The sequence below is a fragment of the Chlamydotis macqueenii genome, chromosome 3 (assembly GCF_036417535.1).
Source record: "Chlamydotis macqueenii isolate bChlMac1 chromosome 3, bChlMac1.mat, whole genome shotgun sequence".
In the NCBI taxonomy this organism is placed as follows: domain Eukaryota; kingdom Metazoa; phylum Chordata; class Aves; order Otidiformes; family Otididae; genus Chlamydotis; species Chlamydotis macqueenii.
In genome coordinates, this window is record NC_141558.1 from 57,410,790 (window position 1) to 57,427,537 (window position 16,748).

The 16,748-nt window shown below is 42.7% G+C and overlaps 1 protein-coding gene across 1 annotated transcript; it reads right to left on the reverse strand.

The window, feature by feature from the left end:
* Nucleotides 1-1,327: 1,327 nt before the first annotated feature.
* Nucleotides 1,328-11,490, reverse strand: HDDC2 (HD domain containing 2). The gene is made up of 6 exons (XM_086745021.1): nt 11,333-11,490; nt 10,572-10,693; nt 9,532-9,634; nt 7,062-7,130; nt 2,647-2,785; nt 1,328-1,465 (listed from the first exon to the last, which is right to left on the reverse strand). Exons 1-6 carry the CDS (start codon nt 11,393-11,395, stop codon nt 1,371-1,373), a joined length of 591 nt encoding a protein of 196 aa, XP_086601147.1. The 5' UTR covers nt 11,396-11,490; the 3' UTR covers nt 1,328-1,370.
* Between the last annotated feature and the right edge of the window lie 5,258 nt (nt 11,491-16,748).

Here is a 16,748-nt window from a genome sequence, read left to right on the forward strand (position 1 = left end):
TGCTTTGCGGAGTTCCCTGAGCAGAGCAGGCGTCCCACGTCTCACCTGGACCACTGCGCTCTGCAGATTTTGTGCCCTGTGCCAGCTGCTAAGACAAGAGCCCCCAGCAGCTCTGCACAGCGCTCTCTGCCTCTGCCAAAGGCACCAGCTGCAGAACGCAGCGTGAGCTTCAGTCAGGCCCCCGAGGTCTGCGCGGAGACATTTCCTGAGTCACAGTGCCTGAGGATGTCTGCTCAGCTAAATTACCTACCTTTCAAGGGGATGACAATTGAATTTATAGTTTTATGCTGCCTCCTTTGACATGAGGCTGAAGACAGAGAAGCCAGCTCCAGGTCTCTACTATGCAATTTTTCCTGGTGCAAACTTTCATTACGTGGTAATTGTGACATCACCCTCATCTCCAGCAGCACACAAGACGCAAGTCAGTAATGCAGTCTGGCCTCATTATGACATTAACCACCACTACAGCTTTACTTGTCAACCGTACTGCACTTTCACATTAGCATTATTACTTCTGCTAAAAACTCCTTTACAGCAGAATCAGCACCAGTGTGTACCAGCGCTAACAAGGGACGGCCAGCTCTGCCTGGGCTTTTGCATTAGGGTGCACAAGCTCCAAAGGTCCCTCCTAACCTGAGCTACTCTGTGATGATCTATTACCTGCACAAGAGCCTGTAAAATTGCCAGTCTGGGGTGAGAGGGAGTCAGGAATACAGGCCTTATGGAAACGTCAGCAGCATTCCCTGATACAAGGTGAACAGTGGAAAAACTGTAAGAAACAATAAATGTATTGAGAAAAATGTAATTAATGAGATGAACAGTTTTATCCTCCACCACTTCTTCAGGCTTAAGCACTCCAAAGAAATCTCATTTCTAAGTCTGGCTCTGTCAAGAGCTCCTAGAGAAACATGGTCATTGGTCTCCTTTACAGGTAAAACACTGAAAAGATATTAACCCATTTGATACAGAAGCTACATAAATCCACACATACTTAGAAGTGACAGGACAAGACTACCTGTCCCAGTTAGTGCACTACATAACAAATTAGACTGCAATCAGCTAAATTTTAAACTTACCTGAATTTCCTCAGTGGAGAGTCTATTTGTAACTGAGACTGCATCAATCAGAGGCTGATTAAAAAAAGAAAAAAACCCAAACAAACTCATTGTAAATATTTGGTCCTTGACACAACCTCTGATCTGGGAGGTAACTATCCTACCTGCTCCTATCTAAGTGGTCCCGAGACACTCCGCAGTGATTGCACAGAAAAAAAAAATCTGCTGGCAGAATTAGTGATGTTATGGGAGGAAAAACAATGCACAGAATGTAAAACAAAGTTATTTATTATAGCTACAGTGTTTAGGAACACCTCAGGAATGTGGATGAGATGTAGCAGCTATTTTTTCATTCCTTTCTGCGTTAATCTGAGATACAAGCTGGAGCATTTCTGGGTGAACAAACTTTCCTGCAAAACAAAAGAAAAGGAAAGTGAATTAAAAATGCTCTCATTTTCCTATGTGTGAAAGCTTGCCAGTGATGCTCCTTTAGGCTCAAAATAAGCACCAAGTTATTATTTTAAAAAAGAGAGTACTCCCATTTTACTCCAATTATGGAATAACTGTAAGAGTAGTTACAGCTATTTTTCCCCCCAAACTTATAAAAATATTTCGTCTCTATTAGGACACTTAAGAGCTGAAAAAAGGATGCACCCTGGCCAGGACAATCCCATGCTATGTATCCTGCTACAGGAAACCACCTCAATTACAGGCGCATGTAGGGTTTATGCTGCAGGCTCTACTGAGACACCAGCTTAAGTTACTGGGTTCTAGTAGGAGGGCAGAGATGTCAATTAGAAAACCAAGTGTTCCAGCTGTGCTGATGTTGTCCTGTTTGTCCTTCTTCCCTAACCAAATTATTGCATTTTTCAGAGAGCTTATTATTTCCCTGAGGAGTCACCAAAGTACACATGGGACTCGTCAGGGGCTGTGTCTGGTGATTGCTGGTCCTCTCCTCGAGTTTGTCTGTCCCTAGTTTTTCCCAGAATAGGATGACTTAGAGTTACAGACCTTTTCTGGTGTCCAGCTCCCTTGCTAAAATAATAAAGACTATTATTTTACCTATTCTTCCTTTCCTCTATCAGCAGTGGATAGAATAAAAAGTAATACCTGAAACACAAAGCACCTGAAACATTTCCCTGGGCTTATTCTTGCATGCACCTTGGGCAAGTTACACAAGACGACATAGCTCACGTAGGGATAACCCATTCTATTTCACTGGCTCATGAAACACTAACAAAGTAGAAACAAGCTGACAGAGCATCAGTGAAGACTGAAGCCTCCTTATAGCCCTCTGATGGTACAGGGAGATCCTCAAACATAGGCACCTGTAATGAAAGCTGGGTCTCTCTCTAGGTAAAAAGTGAGGTAAAAGGTACTTGGCACAAATGAAATTCAGGTTCAATACATACAGAGAAATGTAAATTATTTTCACACTGCATTAAGTTTCCCCCAAAACATTTAGGGTACTTGCGCAACAAGTAAAATAACTAGTGCTCACTTGCTCTGAATGTCTATCAAAAAAAAAAAGGCAATTTATATATTTCATTTCATTTAAGTAAGGAAAAAAAAAGAAGCCCAAATGTCATACCAGCAGTTGAATCATAAAAATCCTGCAGTCTGCCAGGTGTGTTTTCCAACTCTTCGTACTCAAATGCTTGCAGTATCATCTCGCACTGATCCAACTGTTTTACAAACTTGGCTTCTGCAGTACGCTGGTTTTCATATTCCTGAACAGATTTGCAGTTATAAGAAAAAAAATTATTGTTCTGAAACAGAGTATTAGAAGCTTTTTATATATCTAGAATTTTCCTCATTAGTACAAGCCACTCCATAAATATTCACAATAGTTATTTCTTTCACTCTCCTTTTAAGACTGCTCTTCAGCAAAACACTTGAAGTAAGTACATGCCAAATTTCTATTAAATGTAATAGGACTTAAGAACACAATTCTTCTGCATACTTTAAGTTAAAAGCATACCAAGTGTTTTGGCTGAATCAGGGATGATATGGACGCAACCTACATAATATAAAAGTTAAATAATTGGTTCCATTTAAAAACATCTTACATACAAAGATCTTTTCAGGCCTGGTTAAGGCTATGAATTACCGCAGCGTGTGTCTAGGCATTACCACTGCCTGTTTTTAAGACCTATTTTGCACTTTTCTACACCACATGCTGTTCTTATAAGGAGTTGTTCTTTACATTTCTCCTGTCACTCCTTCTTAATCTCTTTGGTCTAATCTGTCTGAGCTGCTTATGTCTTTATGTCTCTCCCAGAAGACAGGGAAGGGAGTTGTTAAAGTCTGAAGGGGAGGAAACCCCTTAAGTTCTTTAATCTCTCTGCTATCTTTTCCCTCTTTCCAGTCATCATCTGCATATATTTGCGAGTCAAGAGGAGCGTGGCCAGCAGGTTGAGGGAGGTGATTCTCCCCCTCTACTCTGCCCTGGTGAGACCCCACCACTGGAGTACTGTGTCCAGTTTCGGAGCCCCCAACACAAGAAGGACATGGTCCAGTTGGAGAGGGTCCAGAGGAGGGCCACAAAGATGATCAGAGGGCTGGAGCACCTCTCCTGTGAGGACAGGCTGAGAGAGTTGGGGCTGTTCAGCCTGGAGAAGAGGAGGCTCTGGGGAGACCTGATAGCGGTCTTCCAGTACCTCAAGGGGGCCTACAAGAAAGATGGGGAGAGGCTGTTCAGTAGGGCCTGTTGTGATAGGATGAGGGGTAATAGTTTTAAAATAGAGGGAGGTAGATTTAGATTGGAAATTAGGAAAATTTTTTTTACAATGCGAGTTGTAAAACACTGGCACAGGTTGCCCAGAGAGGTGGTAAAAGCCCCATCCCTGGAAACATTCAAGGCCAGGCTGGATGAGGCTCTGAGCAACCTGATCTAGTCAGGGGTGTCCCTGCACCTTGCAGGAGGGTTGGACTAGATGACCTTTGAAGGTCCCTTCCAACCCTAACCATTCTATGATTCTATGATTCAAGCACATTTCTAGTCTCAAACAATTTTGCTGTCATTTGCTTCCAGTGATGCCTGCAGATGGGTTTGCCATTTCATCCTCTCTTTTCTAAATCCACTGCATTATATTTGATGTCTCATCAGTTAGTCTTCTGTCTTCCAAAACCAACCGCAGAAGAAGGCTTCTTTTCGTGCAGGTTACCATCACCTTGACACTCTCAGCAGATCTGACCCCATTGCTCATCAACACCACCAATAATCAGACCAGAGGCTTCAGTACACACCGGCCCCATCTGCGCTTTCAGATCCACACAACCCATGACATACAGCAGTTCTGCAGATGGGAGCAGCGCAAGTGCAGGAAGAGTTTTACTTGCTGACCAAAGAATATGGCAACTCTTTCTGCATGTTACGAAGACATCTGTGAGTGTCAGTCATAGGGGCAAGATCCTGGGTTGTAACTCCAGCACAGTGATGCTCAGACAAGTGTCATGGTCATTTCCTCGTCTGACATACTACTAGGAGCCTGTTTGTTCTTATGCTTATTGCTTTACCTTTGAAAGTCAGAAATCCAGATTTTAAGAGCCATCGATTCATATACTAGTCTACTTGAATTTGAATGATGCTTTGAATTTTCATTCATGTTTTGATCACTATTTTACTCACCAATTTAATTTCAACATTTTTATCTTTCTTTCCTCCTTTCAATATGAGTTTTGCCATATATCTAAATTGTTTAAAGACTACTCCTTATTTTATTAAATCTATTTTTTTTCTACTCCTTTTTTTTCGTCATCAAAGAGAACAAACCCTTTTGGCAGCATTACAAACGAGAACTTCAGGAGAAGGAGAACTATTGCTGTTTGCTTGTAAAGGTCTGTCCCACCCCCAGCAATCAACTGGGAGTATCAACCTGTTACCAAGCTCTTTGTGCCATAAAACCCACCAGATTTTATTCATACCTCAGCTCACATAAACCTCAAGAAACATCAGCTATTATATGTGCAACTGTGCACAGTGCTTAAATAAACACCTACCGTTTCCTCCCCACAGGTGTTTAAGAGTGTGAAATAACACTATACCTTGGAAAAACAGTAACTTGTCTCTCAAACACCACAGTCTAGCTTTTAAAAGTGACTCCTGTGCTTTTGCTCTTGAAAATAAAAAAGCAAGATAGAGCTGAAGTGTGCTGACTCATTTACGTTGATGTTTTTTTCAAACGTATTCTGGATTAAGTTATGAAGTGAATATATATCAGAGGCATCTTTCTACTACCTTTCTCCCCTACGCTACACTTGCAGAGTGCCGACCCATAGAGCCCAAAGCAATAGTCCTCTTCAGGCTGAAAGTGAAAGAGGGGCAGAGACCAGGACAGAGCAGTGCTGGAAGGACTTGCTAAAAGCGTCAACAGATCTTGTCCCAGGCACTGTTCAGCTCAGGGCCATAACTTCCTTCACTCACAAAAAGAAGTCAGAGGGAAGTGCCTCTGGCTAGCTGAGAGCAGACTATCATACCAAGTGAGCAGACACTTGTTATTTTCTGCCTCTTTTATTTCTTATTTTTTTTCTTCTTTTTAAGAAGCATCTAGTTGTTCCACTTAAAATAAGACTAAAAGGACTACATGTGATTATTAGATTTTTAGGTTACACTTGCTGCTATGTGGGTTACACTTATACTGTTGCACTGGAGGCTCAATGCCAGTAAGTTACCCTGAAGGTAGAAACAAAGAACAAATGATCAAAAGTGTGTGTATGTTAAATAACGGTTAATAAGAATGATAAAAAACTAACATGCTGAGGAATTAACTGCGTACTGAACCAGCTCTTACACAATCTGAAGAGAAGATTGAGACAAAGAAAAAAAAATGTGCACAAAAGTCCTACAGGACTAATCTTATCTATTAAAAACTCCTTTTCCGCAATTATAACAGCTTCCCAAGGGAGAAGGAAACAGTGATCACTAAACAAATGCACACACATTATTTCCCAGATTTGGTTATGCTGATTTACCCCCTTTACCTTGAATTACAGCACTGAAAACCCATTCCCATTGCCAGTTGGACCACATAACTATAGCAAGGAAAAAAAAAAACCAAACAAACAGGGTGCTGTAACAAAAGGCAGAAATTGGCTACAAGTATCTGGAATTCAAATACAGTCCAAGTAGAAAAGTAAGAATATCAGCCTAAAACACAGTTTCAGGTCACAGAGTCCAAGAAATATATAATCCTTTGTTTGCAACGACATGTGAACAAGAGATTGTGGATGCACTTGTCGTTATGTGACTGCATGCCACGAAAAGATAAAGCATAGTAATTATAAACGTGAATTGTTTGGAAATAATCTAATAATCCCTGGTTTGCAAGTATAAGATTTTATGAACTAACAGCATGAGTTCACATCAAAAAGTTAAATCACCTTCAAATACAGAAGATACTTTCCAATACAAACATTTAAGGTACCCAAGACCAGCCAGCAATCTGTGTTGTTTGTAGGAAAGCACTGTTCCGTGTCAGTGCACAACATTTAAGTTTAAACCAGAAGTTACTACTAAATATTTTAGCCTAACGGGCTGTATAATAAAGAAATGGAGGCCACATAAATTATTACTTGCATAAAAAGCAGAAAATGCTCCACAGCATCATCAGCTCCCATTATTTTTTCCTGTATTAAAAGATCATAAGCTGCAAAGGGCCAGATGTGAACAAAAGAGATCACGTAGTAAAAAACCCCAGATCTATATCCAAGAAGGCTGGATGCAGTGGACAAACTATTCCTTCAGTTGTACAAACCAAGCCCTGGACAGGTTCATCTGGAATTTCAGAGGCCAAAGGCAGAAGCTGGTTATTTTATCAGTTTGGAGGTTTTTTTGAAAAGGATTCCAAAGTGGCCTTGGCTCATACAGTTAGCTTTAACTCCCACGGAAATTAATCTACCTTGCTTGAGGTCAAAAGAAGAGATGACACAGTTCCACAGGTAAACAGGAAGAGGACAATGGGCCACTCCGCATTTTAGCAAAGGATTAAAAGAATGCAAGCTTACTTCCCAGAGTTCATAGATTTCTTTTCTGAGGTCCTCTGATAGAAGCTGTGTCAACTGTTGCATAGCTGCCTGAAACAAAAAAAAAAAAAGCCATTGCCATTTATCCATTTTTTGAGAAAGTACATTTTTATAATTATCTTTCTTTAAGAATTAACTACTTGTTAGCAAGTTTGTAGAAACATACACTACACAGCATATTATTCTAAAGTGCACATGTACATAAATCCACCAGATAAACAGTAGGACCATCCAGTGGGGGATCTTTTCTGGAGCTGCTTAAGTGAATTGTTAGAAAACAAAAGAAAACAACCTGAAAGTGCATCCAATATCTTCAAGAGTCCAAAAAGAATCCCAGAGCAAAACAGGCAAGTCAAATGACAGGGAACTGTTGTCATTTACCAGCTCTACCTTCCAGATTTAACTACTGGAGGCAACATTTGAAATTAATAGGTTATAGGTACAGTTCACAGAAGCAGCTTCAAAATACTAACTCCTAGTGTTGGCAAGGAACTGCCCCCTCTCAAACACTCAACTAGCACGTCTCCAGTAGCAGGGCTAAGAACAGCTACTGACTGGCAACACAACAAAAGCCTTTAAAAATCTCTGGTTTTGAAAAACAGAGAAAAAAAATCCATTTAATACTCTGTAGCAATAAAACACAGTGCTCCCAGACTGAGATACCATGTGTTCAACAACAAAAATCTTGGTACAAGGTTTAACGCAATATGAAACATGGTATAATCAGCAAGCAGCAGTTGTTCTGCACACTCTTTGTGCTCTCACAGCCAATCAGTCTCATTTTTGTGCTATTTCTACTGTTTTCCTAGTAACGCTGCTTCTGAAACAATCAACATCACAGGCAAGACAAAGGTTTTGTGCCATGATTGTTTCTCCACTTCAAATACAGCATATAGTGTCACAATATGGCTGATTTGAACCAGCTGCTCCCCATCACTGAAGCATGAAGGTTTCATTCCTTCCCACCTCCTTCCAGCTCTGAAGCTCATCAGATTTCAAGGTTAGCAAGCCAAAATTACTTACCTGGCAAAAAAAAAAAAAACAACAAACCACCACTAAATAATCTTTTTTTTTTTTTTTTAAATAGAGTTCATTTTCTGCTGCCTTAGCCTTGGTGAGCCTAGCTGATTAAACCTACTGCACAAGCAGCAATCTTCAGAACCAGCTCAACGTCAGTTGTAGAGCAAAGAGAAAAAAAGGACAAGTCTGCAGCGGAAGTAGCATATTGATAATTCGTCTCAAAGCCACCTCATGAAACTGTTACCCTTGGTGTATTTTTACAACACAGTATTTCAGAGTCAGCCTAAATGTTTAATGTTTGACTTTCCTTCCCACAAAGTCAACAGCAAAATTCTCATTGAGTGAAATGGGAGCAGAAGGAGCTGCAAATACTTAAGAAAATTTCTTAAACATACTTAGGCATCAAAATACCTTTTTCATTGCCTAAATACAAATGAGAATTCCCTCTAGGCAAAGCTGAAGTCTGATCCTCAGTGACAAAAGAAACCTTTGGAGGTTTCCAGGAAAGAGATTTTTTGTTTAGTATAAGAACACACTAGGAAGTATATTGAAAAAAAAGAAATACCAAAGTTGCAGTTAGTGAAGATAGTAGTTCAAGAATGCTGAATACCCCATTGACCTTTAATTTCCACTTTCTCAGCAAAGAGGTTGCTCATAGAGTTAGTCATAGCCCCTCAATCCCAAGTTTTAAACAGATAAGCACAAAAGTGAGTGGGGGGGAAATAATCACTGCAACATCTTTTACCCTCTTTGAAGAGCTAATTGCAGCCTCTGAAGTTTCTGAGGCATCACGTTGCCCTCTAGCTGTGGCTGGAAGAGTAGTTTAAACTTTCTTCAAGTAATACAGCAAACCAGAAATGACAAGCCAACAGTTTGGATACCTATAAGGCCAAAAATAAAATAACTCTAGGCACACTGCACTCACAGACTCATGACTTGTGCCCCTGTGTCTGGAGTCCTGTGCAAATGGTTTAAATTAAGTCTCTGTCACAACCACACAAACTGGCACCACACAAAGGATTTGCCACGAACTGTCATCCATCCTTCTCCATGCACCAACTCCCTGCTCCCCACCTCTTGGTAAGGCTGGTCAACAAACTAATTCAAGCTAGTTCAGGCATAAGTGTCCCGTGTCTCTGCTCCTTGTAGGGGTGTTGGACTAGATGACCTTTAAATGTCCCTTCCAACCCAAACTATTCTATGAATCTAAGTAGCCAACATAAAGATTATTGCAGAGGTTCTCCTTCCTAACTTTGTACTTGGTGACATTACACATACAAAAACCAGGAGTTGAAAATTTTGGTTGTTTGTAGCATACTTGTCCAATGCCAATGGCAGTATTATATTGCTTAGAGGGTCTCTTCACTACCACCAGAACATTAAAAATATGCAGAATGCTTTGCAGATGTGACTTCGCGCCTTATGCCCATACCTCTTCTCTCCTGTGTTTCTCCTCTTTTGAGATATTATCAGCAGGAGCAATATCTCCAACAATGCATTCAGCCATATCGTGAACCAAAGCTAATCGGATGCATCTGACAGGAAGCAAAGAAAGAATAACTGTTTTACAGCATTTTAAGTTATATCTTGTTACTCAAAAACCTAAGAAACTGCATAATTCATCCCCTTCATATATTTTACAGGGTGGTTCCTTTAAATTTTACATAACATTTTTCACTTATTTGCTAAAGGAAGTCGTTTCAACCTCAACATTACTTTAATTCCTGATTTGTAGCTACTGATGCTTGTAAATGTAGACTGGAGTACAAATACAGTTCATACAAGAGCATAGCCCTAAAAAACCATGCACTTAGCTTTTGCATGCTCAGCTTTTGGAGATGTGATAACTAACTACATTATACACTTCACATTAATGCTGCAACAGGTAAAAGGTAACCTGATTGGAGCCATTCCAAATTCAATATATAATCCGACACTCCAGCTCTGTAGCTATGTCAGTCTGCAGCAAAATACTCAAAAAAGCCTTCATTATTTTCACCAGCTCCTGAAGGGACAAAGCAAGCTTGACAACTTACTCAACACTAATGACGCGTTCTCATCTATGCTATATGATTTCTGAGGCTCCTTACTGCTGCTGAGTGCTCACTAAGTCTGTCAAAATCCACAGGGTGTATGGCTTTGCCTTTGCTGTCTGTTGCTTCAAACTATGCTTTAAGTGAGTGTCCTCAACACACTTACTTATGGCTTGAGAGAAGGCCAGCTCTGAGCCTCTGCATTACCTAACTGCTTCAGCACCTGGAATTTAGCAACAGAAGTCTTTAGCCCTTTTTAGTTCTCCAGGCAAACAGCACTCTGCCCAAAAGATGGAGGGAAAAGGAGAGGGGAAAATATTTCAAACTCCTTCAGCATGTTTTAAAAACTCTTCCTCAGGATGACAGCTACTTTAAACGTTTTGGTTGCAGCTCTCCCACAACATTTACAGACATTCATTATAACCACGGGCAGTCTCACCTGTCCTTGTTAAGACTCTTGTCTCCGGTCACCAAAGCCATCATCGCCATCCTGTACATATGATCGGACACGCTCTCTGGCTTCGCCACGTTCCTGTACACCCATCCTGTCCGTGGTACTCTCTGCACGAGGAGAGCGTCACAGTAACATGAATGTTAGAAACGTAGGTTTTGAAGGACCCAACTTCAGAGACGCCGGTAGAAATTTCGTCCCACAGTGACCTCCACGCTCTGGCGAGCTTTGGTGCTGCCAAAAAACACCTGCCCAAAAGACCGAGCTGCCGCCGGGCTGTGACAGGACGCCTTTGCATGGCCGTTCACTGGCAAGGAAAATGCGCTGCCAGCAGCACCAGGCGCCCTCTCAGCCTCACGGTGCTCACGCCCAGCCGCTGAGCCTCCCCTGCCCTCCCCCGGCCGGCGCCCACGTTCCCCCGCAGCAGCCCCAGCACCGGGGCCGGTGGTCTCCGCTCCGCAGGCGCCGCGGCCGGCCGGCGGTCAGGGCCTGGAGGCCCTGGCTCTCCATCGGCTGCCAGGCCGCGGCCGCCGGGCCGGGCGTCACCAGCCGCGGCCCCAGCCCACCCCGGCGGTTGCTGGGGAAACCCCGCTGAGGGCCCCGGTCCCGGCCCACCGGCGGAAAGGCCGCGGGCAGACCCCAACCTCCGCCAGCCAGCCACCCCGGCCGCCGGGGCCCCACAGCAGGCCCGCCGCCCCGCCGAGGCGGGCCCTTTCCTCCCGCCCCGCTCCCGCGGCCGCCCCGCTCGCCTTGAGCTGCCCTAGCAGCCGCAGGAAGGGCAGCAGGCCGCCGCCGCTCGCCGCCGCCGCCATCCGTCTCCGCCCGCTGCCTCCTTCCTCCTGCCGGGCTCGGCCAGGCCGGGCCGGGCGGCGGCGCTGGGCGGCGCCGGGGGAGCGGAAAGGAGCTGCTGGCCGGGCCCCACGCCCCGGAGCCGCGGGTTCCCTGCTGTATGAGGGGGAGAGCAGAAGTAGCTCATCCTCTAGTCAAAACTGAGCGTTTCAGTGACCTTTAGCATACTTAAAAAAATGAAATAAAATAAAAAAGGAAACCAAACCAACAGTAAATAGTGCAAACTCAAGTAATTATTCAGAGAAGAGAGGGTAGTTACGGGAGCTGCTGCACTCAATTATTTTGGGGACTCCTGGAGTCTGGCTACAGGCACTGCCATCACTTTTACAAGTTTCATAAATAACACATCGGATTACTTTACAACCGCTGGCTTTTCAAAACACATTACATTTCTCTGCTGTTTTTATATTGCCCACTGAAACAGCAGATACGGGTTTAAATCTGGCAGTGAAGTACTGTGCCTTCAGAAAAGAACATCTGCAGTTTGCCGGAGATCAACAGATGGCAGAGTATTTTTATTTTTATTCACGTGTATACTTAAAACACACTCTCGAATTCATAATAAAGTCCAGACAGCATTTTGGTGACTATTTGAAGGCTATCTTCCCACAATAAACAAGACTCATAGACCAGGAAAGTCATCAGCTTTCTATTTGTGCACATTCATAAACAGGTTGGTTGGAAAGGACCTCTGGGTGTTGCACAGTCCAGCCTCCCCGCTAGAAGTAAGTCACGTCTGTTGCAGTTTTGTCTTGACAGCTCTTGAAACCATCCAAGATAAAAAGTTCATAGTTTGTCTAGGTTAACTGCTTTCCTAGTAAATAATTTGTTTCATAATGTCCTCTCTGGGCTTCCCAAGCCACTTCTGCCCATGGTTTCTTGTTGCATTGCCTATCGCTACCAAGGAGAATCATATTTCTAAACCCCTTTCAAGATAGTAGGTGCTGTTAGACGGCCCCTCACAGTCTTCAACAGGCGAGAGAGACCCAGAGACCCTCAACCTCTCCTTCAGGGGTGATGTGATTTAGATCCCAACCATCTTGATAGCCTTCACTGGAGATGACCCATCTTTATCTGGGGAAACATCAAACTCTCTCCAGCCAGGCCCTCACCAACACCAAGCAGAAGAGGACAGTAACTTTCCTCCGTCTATTGGCCATATTCCTAATGTAGGCTACTGTGTGATTTGCCCTCTTTGGGATGAGAACACACTGTTAGTGACTACCTACAAACTCTGAAAATAAGGAGACGGCCTGTCTAGAGATAAGGAGGGGACCTGATGAGGAGCAAGAACGCTCTAGCCCTGAAATTACCATTGGACTAACTGATGCGTGGACAGCACATTAAGAGTGCATGGGGAGTGTGAACTCAGATTGTGAAGGGTATAATTGCACAGGGATTCCTTTGTTCAGGGTCCCTCGTGGGAGGGGCCCAGCTCAAGCTGAAATAAACCACCTCTGTGACAGAACTTAGGAACTGAGCTCTTCATCACAGATGGTTCTAAGTCAGGATCCAGCTGCACCTAGGCTCCTTCCTGGGAAGGAGTTTAGAAAGCAAGGGGGTGCAGTCTGCATCCCATGACTCGTCACAAGGGTCTTCCCAGACTGTCCTTTAACAGTGATTTGTCCTTCATAAATCCATAATCAAGGCTCTTCTTGATTGCCTTCTTGTCCTTTACAAGTCTCTTTCTAACAGAGCTTCATCAACTTTCTTTCTGTATCTTGCAGTCTCTGTGGCTACAAACTGAATCTTTGGTTTTCTGTATGGTTGTCAAATACCTTCTGAACTCAGACAATCATAAAAATAACACAGAGTAATTTAGTATTTTACATTTTAAATAAGATGCTGTATCTAGTTCAGAAATGCTATTTTTAAGACTACCTGATAACAGATACTTTGTCTTTTAACCATTCCTGAATTTTCTTATTCAATGTACATGCTTAGGATTCATAGCCCTTTAAATCCAATAATCCATTGGTTTTTGCAAAGTCTTTAACAATTTTTTAATATGGCTGAGTCTTGTACAACACACATGAGAAGGCATGATTTCAATTTTATTGTATGGTAACTTCTGTGCCACTGATGCCCTTAAGATATGTTTCTAGAACAAACTGTTCTCTGATATTAATGAGGCTGGGCTCGCAGGTCCCAACCCTGGCTCTCCATTTAGTTTAGAGAACACTATCAAAAGCAGCACACCTGCATTCACAGATGAATTTTCTAATGCACTTAATATCTCTGCCCCATTTGAACCCTTTGGAGCTGTGAATGCTCTGGAGACTTGAGGTTTCCCATGGTGGTAGGAAGAACAGAAAGCTGCTAGTTAACAGGATCGTAACAACATCATTTAACATAGTGGTGGGGAAAGATTTCTCAGGCATCAGCTGTAAATAATGTCCTGGTTTATGTTTTGCAGCACAGAATTGCTTTGAAAGTGTACACTAACTTATTTACCGTTTATGTGGGATAAAATGTACACGAGATACACTTGTTCTTAATACAACAAATGTAGTTTGTACTGTTTCTATATGTAATTTTTGTAATATTTGTATTTGTGTAGTTCTGCACGCAATTTGTATGTAGAAATAATTGCTTATCTACACTAGTTATCTACCCAGACATTCTGGAACAGTACTAGAAATATAATTTATGGCTTTTCCAAGCGCTTATCATGTGCATCATACGTAGTATTAGGTGCATAGAATCACTGTAGGCTGGAGGACAATAATGTAGTACAAATTTTCACTCTATTAAAATCTGATGTGATTTTATTCTTGACTAAGTAGCCTGAAAACAGAAATAAATTTGGGATGCTCAGCTCCTTGCAATTTTAAGTAGCTTTTTTATTTAATTCTGAAACTTTAGCAAGGATTTGCAAAGTCACCCTAGGGGATATTAAAATAGTGTTAAGACTTAAATCTCAGCCTTTCATCAGTTTCAGATTTTTTTCCCCCTGTCTTTTGCTGGAACAAATGGCAATTCCAGAGGAGAAATACCAACTTAGTTTTTGTTACTGCAGAGTAATTATTATTTGGTAGCTGGAGATGGCGCTCTCTGCCCACAAATTTCTGCTTCGACCACATTTGCTGCTATGCAATGCCAGGCTGAAATTATTCTTCAGTTTCTTTAAGAAAAATAACACTGGGGAAAAGGGGATGTTTTACACACTTGGCACAGTAATACGAAAATCATCTCCACAAGTGCCAGACTACTGAGGACAGACCCATTAACTACTTCTAAGGTGGATCTTAATCAGCCTGTGGTTTATGTAACGCCAACAGCAACACTTGGGATTTTGAAAACTCTTACGTGTTCTCCCAACATGCACACCACAAATCTTGGTTGGTAGAATATCTTCAGGCAAAGTAATTAATTGATTGGAATCATTTGTTACCATCTGGCAGAAAAGAAAAAAAAAGGAAAAAAAAGAAAGAAAACTGTTATCTATGTGTAGTTGATGGGATATAGCAAAACGATTGTGTGTTGCAGATCCAACAGGCAGGAACAACATCCCTGATGTCCTGCTTAGCACCTAAAAGTTTGAAGAGCACCTGCCCAACACTGTAAATGGTCATTTTAGTTCTCCAGACTGTATTATCTCTTTCTTTACCTGAGGCAATCTTAGCAACAGTGTAGAAGCAGCTAATGAAAAATCTGTTGCAAGAATCCTCAGTAATGGTACAGAGAAGAGCATACCACTGGAGTGACAGGTCGGTGCGTGCCCCGTAGCTCTCCCCTCTGCCACACACCTTGCAGATGCCGGGCTGTGTGTCCTTGTGCCCAGGGAGCCCCGTGCTGCCCTGCGTAGATGGTCAAAGCAAGCGAGAGAGGCACCACGTGCTGACATCTGTGCCGAGGGTTGGACGTCTTCTGCTGAGACTTGCTCTACAGGTCAAGCAGGCAAGGTGGTAGGAAGTAGGCTAACACTGATAGTGTTAACTATGAGCTGGCTGTTATCTGTAAATATTGGCCAAATCCAGCCTAGGGCTAAGTAAATGACACTTAATTTATGCTGGCAATTAACACTGATTTGACCACAGAGCCTTGTACTTCTGGAGGGTCTCGCCTTTGGGTTTGTGCAGGAATGCAGACACCTGTGTGCTGCTTGCGGAAGTGATGGCTGTCACCAGGCTTTGTAGAGTTTTAGTTCCAAACGTGTGCATGGGAACTGATTAATACAGTTAAATGCAGGTGGCCTATAAATCGACTAGCCTCCCCTTGCGTGGCCTTCGTTAGAGGACGCTGCTGTGAATGTCAGTAGACACAACCAGTGCTGATGGTCTGTCTGTTGGTGCTTGTAGAGCTCAGGAGCTCTTCTGGCGTTACAGGGTCAGAAAACATACCACATCTAACAGCCTGCATTTGAGAGGGTCACCTAGCTGCCCCCTTCTTCATGCCAGCATGAGGCGATCTCTGATGGCATCTCATAAGCCATCAGTTGTTTACAGAACAACCCAGTGGACTGTTTTCTCTCCTGTGATCCTGCACGTCAGGTGTGGCTGCCATCTACGATCTCCTCTCAGATGCACAGCATGGAAGGAGTGGGGACATTGCTCCAGCCGCCCTTTCCCAGCAATGGTGCGGTAGCTCCGTTGCATGAGGTGCCACACCAGAGCCACTACATCAGAAAAAGCGAGGGAACAAAAATGAAACAGGAAAAGCGAGGAGCTTGTTTCAGTCTTTGGTGAAACGTGTGAGAACATCAATGGAAGGTGTATCTGAAGGCTGAGGAGAAATTACCCTTATGGTAGCTTTCCTGTAGTCGGCAATAGCTGACCAGAGTAGCCCTGTTCAGTGTAGATAACCCGTAGGATCACTACCAAAAATAACAATGTTCTTCGCACTGTTGTTGCATAACATCCTGGGCTTTCTGTGATTAACAAGAGATCTTCTATCAGAACCCTTAGGATTAGCCTATCTAAACCTACAAAATGAAGATAAAGTGGTCTGCCCTTATTTGTGTACCAGATCTGCGGAACCAGGAGTAGAACTTTAGAACAACGCATTATACAATAAAAAAAAAAAAAGTCAATTTAAGAGCAAATCAATCTTACATGAGCAGAACATTTCTAATGTAAAAAGGCAGCTGAATTAGAGGGTTAGGTCATTCAGCCCGATTAACATCATTTGATCTTCTGCTATTGAAAAGCCACTGGGCTTCTCAGAGAATGGAAGCATTCAAACTTTAAATGAAACCACAAGCCTGGCTTGGAAAAAAAAAAAACCTGCTAAACTGAAAACAACTTGCCTTGCTTCAGTAATTGTCAGTTTCTTTCTGCTGCTGTGGGATGCATCCAAATCAGGATTTAGAAATCC

Excerpts from the sequence above, each read along its gene's own strand:
- HDDC2 (XM_086745021.1), bottom strand. The coding sequence starts at position 11,395 with ATGGCGGCGGCGGCGAGCGGCGGCGGCCTGCTGCCCTTCCTGCGGCTG. Across the intron at positions 9,635-10,571 it reads AAGAGTCTTAACAAGGACAG|ATGCATCCGATTAGCTTTGG; the intron begins GTGAGACTGCCC and ends GCTTCCTGTCAG. Across the intron at positions 2,786-7,061 it reads AAATCTATGAACTCTGGGAA|GAATATGAAAACCAGCGTAC; the intron begins GTAAGCTTGCAT and ends AAATCTGTTCAG.